The following is an 8975-nucleotide window of genomic DNA, read 5'->3' as shown; positions in this document are numbered from 1 at the left end:
AGTTTATCTTTTGAGACACACGCGCAAAGATTTGTCAAAAGTTTTTGTTTTTAAAGTTTTGATTTGATTTCTCGTTCTTAACGTGAACATTTCGGCCTATTTTGGCATTTTATGTCTTAGTTTTTGTTAATGAACTGAAACTGCTGTGAGACAAACCCGCAGTCTGGTGTCTGTGTTGTCCTGTTTCAGATTGACAGTCTGTGTTTACTTCTTCTTCTCTGGTGTCTCCCTGTAACGTATCGGACTCAAACAGAAACACAAACATCCACCTACGCCTGAGCTGCTTAAAACATGTTGTCATTAATGAGTCACTCAGTCACAGTGAAGGAGTTACTGTATGAGATATCACTGATACTAATCACAGTATACACATCCACTGACAGAAGCATCTATATGACCAGAAGTATATCTGTATCTGACTCACAAAATGTCTCAGAAAAAAAAAAGCTGTGAAAAAAAGATGCATAAGGACAAAAAAATAGATGCAAAACAACACAGAGATGCAAAAAATACTACAGAGAAAAGCTAAACAATCACAAAATGACTACAAGGAGGAGCTAAACGACCGAAATAGACAAAAAAAACACCACAGAGAAAAGTAAAACAACTAAAACTAGATGCAAAATTATCACGAAGAGACTTAAAATGACCTCAAAGAGACTAAAAATGACCACAAAGAGATGCAAATAACCACAAATTGATGCAAAATGACCACAAAGAGATGCAAAATGATCACAAAGAGATGCAAAATGACCACAAAGAGATGCAAAATGACCACAAAGAGATGCAAAATGACCACAAAGAGATGCAAAATTATCACAAAGAGATGCAAAATGACCACAAAGAGATGCAAAATGATCACAAAGAGATGCAAAATGACCACAAAAGAGACGCAAAATGACCACAAAGAGATGCAGAATCCTCACAAAGAGACGCAAAATGACCTCAAAGAGACTAAAAATGACCACAAAGAGATGCAAAATAACCACAAAGAGATGCAAAATGATCACAAAGAGATGCAAAATGATCACAAAGAGATGCAAAATGACCACAAAGAGATGCAAAATTGACCACAAAGAGATGCAAAATGATCACAAAGAGATGCAAAATGACCATAAAGAGACTAAAACTGACCTCATAGACACTAAAAATGACCTCAAAGAGATGATAAAAACAATAACAAAGGGACACAAAATGACTAAAAGTTTAAAATAGACTCTTTGAGACTCTGAGAGTTTCGGTGTCTTGTTCCTGTGTTATTAACTGTATTATTGAAAGGAAAAACCAGGAGAAACAATAACTCTCCATCTCCGTCTGGTGCTGTGTCTCTCAGAGTCGGTCATTCCCAGTTCAGGAACGTTCCACGTGAAGCTCCCAAAGAAGCCAGGAGTGGAGCTGGGAATCACCATCAGCTGTGAGTAAAGACTGGGAAGAGGGCTCATTAATATGCACATTATAGTTTAGTCATTTCATTTGATCTTTAACTTGGTGTTACATCATGTGCACATGATGAATGATTTCATCTTAATATATTCTCCTCATGTTGTGAGACACATTTGTTGGTTCAGTAACAAATGAACAGCTTTGATTTCCTTTTTAACATTTAATGATTATCTCGAGCAGTGGAGTCAACAAACTGAATCCTTTACTGTTTCCTGTTTCAACTTCTCTCTCTGTGTGACATCATCTGTAACCCGTCTGTCTGTCTGTCTGCCTATCTGTCTGTGTCTGTCTATCTCTCTGTCTGTCTCTCTGTCTGTCTGTCTCTCTGTCTGTCTCTCTGTCTCTCTGTTTGTCTGTCTGTCTGTCTGTCTGTCTGTCTGCAGCTCCGTCCAACAGGAAACCAGGTGATCCTTTGATCATCTCTGACATCAAGAAGGGCAGCGTCGCACACAGGTACACACACACACACACACACACACACATGTTGTTGAGTTGTGTACTTAGATTGTTCCAACCCAGAGAAATCTGTCATTTTATTTTTAAATGTGTTTGCCTACATGCGTCAGCGTGATAAACTGACTTCTTAGATCCAGTTTTAAGCCACATTTTAAACTCTATATTTGAAACCGAATGAAGGATTTTAGTCGTGGACGTCTGGATCTTAAGTTATCAGCGAAACGAGCTAAGCAAACGTTAGCCGCAGCTCGGCTCCGCAGACACACCGATTTTTACCGTGAAGCTGCTTTTGGTCCGTGTTTTCACCGGATGGAATCAGCCAATCAGAAGGTAGAAAGTTAATCCTCGAGCTGCTGCCAACCGTAGAGCGTCAGCTGTGTTGGAGCTCGGTCAGCTGTCTGTAGTCGGTTAATTAGGCCAATAGTCCAGGTCAGTGAGTGTGTGTGTGTGTGTGTGTGTGTGTGTGTGTGTGTGTGTGTGTGTGTGTGTGTGTGTGTGTGTGTGTGTGTGTGTGTGTGTGTGTGTGTGTGTGTGTGTGTGTGTGTGCGTGCGTGCGTGCTTGTATGTGTGCCTGCCTGTGTGTGTGTGTGTGTGTGTGTGTATATATGTGTGCCTGCCTGTGTGTGTGCCTGTGTGCCTGTGTGTGTGCCTGTGTGTCTGTGTGTGTGCCTATGTATCTGCGTGTGTGTGCGTGCATGTGTGTGTGTTTGTGTGTGTATATACGTGAGTGCATGCCTGTGTGTGTGTGTGTGTGTGACTGTGACTGTGTGTGTGTGCCTGTGTGTGTGTGTGACTGTGTGTGCCTGTGTGTGTGTGTGTGTGTGTGTGTGTGTGTGTGTGTGTGTGTGTGTGCCTGCCTGTGTGCATGCGTGCATGCCTGTGTGTGACTGTGTGTGCCTGTTTGCGTGTGCGCGTGCGTGCATGCCTGTGTGTGTGTATATGCCTGTGTGTGTGTGTGTGTGTGACTGTGTGTACCTGTGTGTGTGTGCCTGTGTGTGTGTGTGTGTGCCTGTGTGTGTGTGCCTGTGTGTGACTTTGTGTGCCTGTGTGTGTGTGACTGTGTGCCTGTGTGTGTGTGTGTGTGTGTGTGTGTGTGTGTGTGTGTGTGTGTGTGTGTGCATGTGCGTGTGCCTGTGTGCGTGTGCGCGTGCATGCATGCCTGTGTGCGTGCGTGTGTGTGTGTGTGTGTGTGTGTGTGTGTTTTGTAGGTCATGTGTTTTGAAGTGTGAAGCAGAAAATGTGAGGTACAGTAAGAGCTTCTGTCAGAAGGTAGCATCTGTTTTACTGCATATACATTTTTTTTCACAGTGAGGGAACACACATACACACATTCTAACCGTTAGCGAATGTTTCCGTGTTCATGTTTTGGTGTTTTTGTTTATTTTTTGTTGTTTTTTCAGGACGGGAACGTTGGAGCTCGGAGACAAGCTGCTGGCCATCGATAACATCCGGGTGGAGAACTGCTCCATGGAGGAAGCTGTTCAGATCCTCCAGCAGTGCGAGGAGCTCGTCAAACTGAAGATCCGAAAAGACGAAGACAACTCGGGTATGAAGTTCGAAGTATGAAGTACTGATGTTGGAGGGTAACTTCTGTATTTTTCAACCTGGAACCTATTTTCCCCATGTGTTTGTGTGTGACTGATGGAAACACCAATTTTAGGAATCGGTCCTGTATTGAGCGAGAACATTGAAACAAGCTGTAATCTAACGTTGATGGACAATTGTGGACCTTCAATTTAGGTCCACTGAAAGTGTTTTCAAAAAGCTCTATCCACTGTTCCAACAATCACTAATTAAGGGTTGAAATAAACCCTTAATTCACCCACTTACATGGGAAAAAATGTTGGTTCTATACATGCATATATATATATATACACACACACACACACAGACACATACAAAGGATCTTACTCTGTAACAAAAAGGTCTCTGTAGTAAGTAAGTAAAATGTATTTATAAAGTGCTTTTCACAGTGCACAGTGCACAGTTTCACAGTGCTGTACACAAGAATAGGTAAAACAAACAATATAAAAATGTATATACATATGTAAAATTAAAGTGACACTAGTGAAAACCCATCAACCAAAAGCTTTCCTAAATAAACATGTTTTCAGATCCTTTTTAAAAGAGACAACGGAGTCTGTAGGGATCCTTTCCATAAGTTGTCAGACAATCTGAACCTTTCACTGGCCAAAAACAGCCCTTTTAGCCCGTATACTATGACAATAAGAACATCCAGTTTACTGTACACCAGCTCGAGACACTTGGAAACTATTTCCCACTGGGCACGTCTGTGCTGCGTTCTGGCTCGGGTATGAAGTTTGAAGTTTGAAGTACTAATGTTGAAGGGTGACTTCTGTATTTTTCAACCTGGAGCCTATTTTCCCCTTGTGTTTGTGTGTGACTGATGGAAACATCAATTTTAGAAATCGGTCCTATATTGAGCAAGAACACTGTACCGGTAGTTGGCAGCGGCAAAAACAAGCTGCAATATAACGTTGATGGACAATTGCGAACCTTCAATTTAGGTCCACTAAAAGTGTTTTCAAAAAGCCGTCTCGGTTCATGTTTCCACTGTTCCAACAATCACCACTCTGGTTTGGTTGAAATAAACCCTTAAATCACCCATTTACATGTGGAGATATGCTGGCTCTATACACGCTGTTGCGGCTGTAAGCAGTCCAACAAAGGGCTGCCGCGAGGGACCAAACACTGAGAGATGTGTAAACACACTGTGACGCGCTCCAGGTTGTATTGCAATGATTTATTCCTCCACTCATAAAGTACAACTAGCACTGCAGTTACCAAATGTAAAGTTACTTTGTGAGTCGAAATAAGTGCGTTAGTGCGTCGGTCATCAGAAAGCGTATCGCTCCCAGGCTCCCCCTCTCTGTCAAAGCCCAAAAAACCCAACAGGTGAACAGGTGAAGCAAACAAACATCTTATCATTTCCGCCTAAACTGCAATAAAAACGCCCACCACCTACAATTTAATAATCAGCAAACAACATAAATGAGACCATAAACAACATACAATATGTGGCTCCTACACAGGCATTTATATAGCCTATACACACACACACACACACACACACACACACACACACACACACACACACACACACACACACACACACACACACACACACATACTGTACATACAAAGGATCTCACTCTTTAACTAAAAGGTCTATCTCTGTAGGGATCCTTTCCATAAACCTGCATATCTGAACCTGTCAGTGGCCAAAAACAGCCGGAAACTGACGGCGAACATTTGTTGCATTGCAGCCCCTATACCAGGGGGGTCACACTCATTTTCCCAAAAAATGAAAATCACACCAATGGCCAGACACGTAGAGTCTTTATTTTTTTTTTACATTTTGGTAGCTTTTTTTCCTCATTTTTGTTGTTTTAGTGGCTTTCTCAGACATTTGTCCCCTTCTTTTTCCAACATTTTTGTACGCTTTTTGTTGACATGAAGCCCTACAAAAGCCATCAAGGGAGTTCCTTAGCCATCATAGAATTTAGCAAATCAAGCAAAAACAATGATACATCTTTTTTTAACAACAACCTGTTTCTCAGCCTGAATATTAAACTCTCTCTCTGTTGCTCCTGGGGGAATTTCTGAGTCACAGAGTCGGCAAATCTGCCAAATTTTGCTTTTTTTTTTCAGTTTGGTGCACAACTAGGAGGGCCAAAATTTATTGTGAACCCAAATTGATATATACGGGCCAGATCTAAATCTGCAAGGGCCTGGATTTAACATTTTTGGGCATTTTTAGGCATTTATTGACAGGACAGCTGAAGAAATGAAAGGGAGAGAGAGGGGGGAACGACATGCAGCAAAGGGCTGCAGGTTCGAGTCAAACCCGGGCCCCAGTGTCGAGGAGTAAACCTCTATATATGGGCGCCCGCTCTACCAGCTGAGCTATCCGGGCGCCCGAGACTCTCAGATTTTATTGTCTCTACAAGTACTTTACAGAACAATCGCATGTTTTATTAAGCTAGGAGCTACCTTCCACTCCAAGCTCTCCTGCAGTTAAACTCCATGCAGGTATCAAACATTTTACCCAGACCTATTAATAAGTCTTGCTTTCATTTATCCAGCATCTGTCCCATCATGCAGTGCGCTCACAGTTACTCAGCATTGGCCCCTGATGTTGAATGAATCTTTATTGAACGTTTCAGATGAACAAGAAGTGTCTGGCAGCATCATCTACACGGTGGAGCTGCAGAGGTACGGAGGCCCGCTGGGAATCACCATCTCCGGCACCGAGGAGCCCTTTGACCCCATCATCATCTCCTCGCTGAGCAAGGGAGGGCTGGCCGAGAGGTACGCGCTCGCTCTTCTTACATTACACCCCCCCGTTAATCCTCCGAGTATACGCTCAAGAGTCAAAGGTTTTATTTGTCATATGCTCAAACAGCGTATGCCGTGAAATACAGGGTGGCACCTTACCTACTGTAAGTACTGCACATGTGTGACTCCCAACAAAGATGGAACAGAAGCGAGATGTCTCACTCTGTAGCTAAAACAGAGAGCTCAACACACAGGGTGAAAAGAGGAGCTGCAGCAATGTTCAGCACAACATAAATATGGGGTTTTTGAAAATTAAACCATGTAATCCTATTCTGGTACAGCCTTAAAATACACTTATGAACCTGAAAATGAGCATAATATGAGGTCTTTAACTGATTAAAATAATAAACATTTAAAATGGTAAAAGTGACATTTCGAAGGCACCTAATTACTTTATTTTAAAAACTTTAAAAACTGTCTGTCTTCTGTTTTCTGTTGATCTTGAACAGTCTGATCAGTTCTCCTGCTGTAAGAATGAGTGATAAAGGTAATAAACAGTGACAGGTGTGGAGGGGAGAATGTCGCCCTCTGCTGTTAATAACAAATAAGACTTCAATAACATGTTATTAATGTAATTTTTTTATGAATATCTTATATTTTATTTTTTTATGTCGCCAAATTTTAATATTAATTTACTAAATCTACTTAATATTTGTATTTTTCTAATGGATTAGAGCAGTTATCATAGCTTTCATTTCTGTTTTCAACTCAGTTTGGTTTCAGTTGGATTCCCGAGTGTGTTTGCTCGTTACCATTTAGCTTTTATTGTTTAAAAATCTTTAGTATTAGTTTAGTTTTTATTAGTATTATCAGTATTAGTTTTTTATAATGTACTGCAAAAATGAAGTATCATAAATATTAAATAGAAATTTACAATAAACAATATGTGAAATATACTGTATATGTTTTTAAATGAAAAGAGCTGCACAGTGTTTAAAACAGATGTGCAAATGTCCACGGTATGAAAAATATGTGCAAAGTGTGTGTGTGTGTGTGTGTGTGTGTGTGTGTGTGTGTGTGTGTGTGTGTGTGTGTGTGTGTGTGTGTTTGCTGTAGGACCGGTGCGATCCATGTAGGCGATCGTATTCTGGCGATCAACAGCAGCAGTCTGAAAGGGAAACCTCTGAGCGAAGCCATCAGCCTGCTGCAACAAGCAGGAGAGACGGTCACACTGAAGATCAAGAAGCAGGGAGAGTGTACGTACACACACACACACACACTTATAGACACGTTTACACAGTGTACGTATGCACACACGCACACACACACACACACACACACACACACATTTTCCTAATGAGTTTAACTTACACTTTCCGGGGACATCGTTATCTCCGATGTTCACCGTAAATTAACAACAAGAAATATGCTTAGAAATGATAGGAAAAAGAACGCTCCTTATAACTGCAGAACTTGCCTGAGAATCATCAGGTTTTTACCTTTCTTCAGCATCAAAATAATCCGGTGATAGTTGTCCGTACATTCATGAGTACACTGCAAACTGGAGATGCTGATAGCTACTTTTAATTAAGATAATTTGCCAAAATGTAAACAAGTATAGGCTAAAAACAACCAGCTTTCAAACTGAGGCGACAAACGGGCAAAAAGCTAAATAAAATCTTTGGTTTTCTAAGCAATAAGAATGTTTTATCGCTCTTTAGTGTCAAGCCCAAAGTCGTGTGTGATTGGTCCAGGCCTGGGGCTGGGGGCGGGGCTTGTCCACGAGCACCAGGACGGGGTGGACGAGCCTGTTGTCATGGTCGCGCCTCTGTCAAACCAGCGAGCGTTCAGCACGCTGCCGTCTGTGGACAGCGCTGTGGAGTCCTGGGACGGATCCAACATGGACAGCAGCTTTACCTCCCCGGGTAGGACCCTCAACCTCTGACCTTTGACCTTTGACCATCTGAGGTATTAAGTATTAAGAAGACTACTGACTGTAGTAATAAAATATATGTCTATGTGTGAAGCTCCACCCTTTCAGTCGTCTCCGTACAGTTTCCACGAGTGGCGCAACGCCAAGACACCCAACAGCCAATCATCGTCCTCCACTCGCCAGAGAGCCAATCCGCTGTCAGATCTCGGCCTGAGCGACGACGACTGGGACCGCCCGCCTCTCGGAGGGTGAGAGAGACAGAGAATGAAAATGAATTTCTAATTTCTGTACGATGATTCAGCAGCAGAGTGAAAGGAAATGTGTAAAATGTTTAAAGTAACTTTTAAAGACACGTAAAGAGAACATCAAACACTTTATAATAACCATCACTAATAAATGGTTAATTGAAAGTTAATTAGTTATGGTTCTTATATAGCAGGGATCTTCAACATGTGGTCTGGTACCCCTAAGGGGTCCTCAGAGTCACTGCATGGGGCCCTCCAAATAATTGTTAATTTAAAAAAAGTATTAACATGAATCCAACTTATTATTAGCAAATATAAATCCTCACTAATGACAGGCTTACTGGCCTATAGGTAAGGTAGTCACTAAGGTAGCCACCGACAGATACAGTTAATCCTGAGGATTTACTGTGCCACATGTAACATTAACACCTGATTTATAAAATAATGGCAACAATTATTAGGCTATTTTACTGTAATAGCTTAGTATTCTATGCAAAAAAAGGTAGGCCTACTCTTTTTTTGGTAGGCCTACCTTTGTTTTGCATAGAATACTAAGCTATTGTATAAAGGCTTAAGGCCACCCTACTCATTATTGTAGG

At 41.6% G+C, this 8975-nt stretch overlaps 1 protein-coding gene across 2 annotated transcripts in view; it reads left to right on the top strand.

The window, feature by feature from the left end:
- Positions 1-8975, top strand: part of grip1 (glutamate receptor interacting protein 1) — a 107213-nt gene that overhangs the window by 85019 nt on the left and 13219 nt on the right. For both annotated transcript variants that reach the window (XM_028570438.1, XM_028570437.1), the window contains exons 14-20: positions 1334-1414; positions 1827-1896; positions 3300-3445; positions 6087-6231; positions 7315-7454; positions 7920-8123; positions 8226-8379. In XM_028570438.1, the coding sequence (XP_028426239.1) occupies positions 1334-1414; positions 1827-1896; positions 3300-3445; positions 6087-6231; positions 7315-7454; positions 7920-8123; positions 8226-8379 (940 nt within the window). The remainder of the gene's footprint in view (positions 1-1333; positions 1415-1826; positions 1897-3299; positions 3446-6086; positions 6232-7314; positions 7455-7919; positions 8124-8225; positions 8380-8975) is intronic.

Source organism: Perca flavescens, chromosome 23, assembly GCF_004354835.1.
Source record: "Perca flavescens isolate YP-PL-M2 chromosome 23, PFLA_1.0, whole genome shotgun sequence".
Lineage (NCBI taxonomy): Eukaryota > Metazoa > Chordata > Actinopteri > Perciformes > Percidae > Perca > Perca flavescens.
The sequence above is the reverse complement of the archived record's forward strand: the minus strand, read 5'-3'. Positions and strand labels throughout refer to the sequence as shown.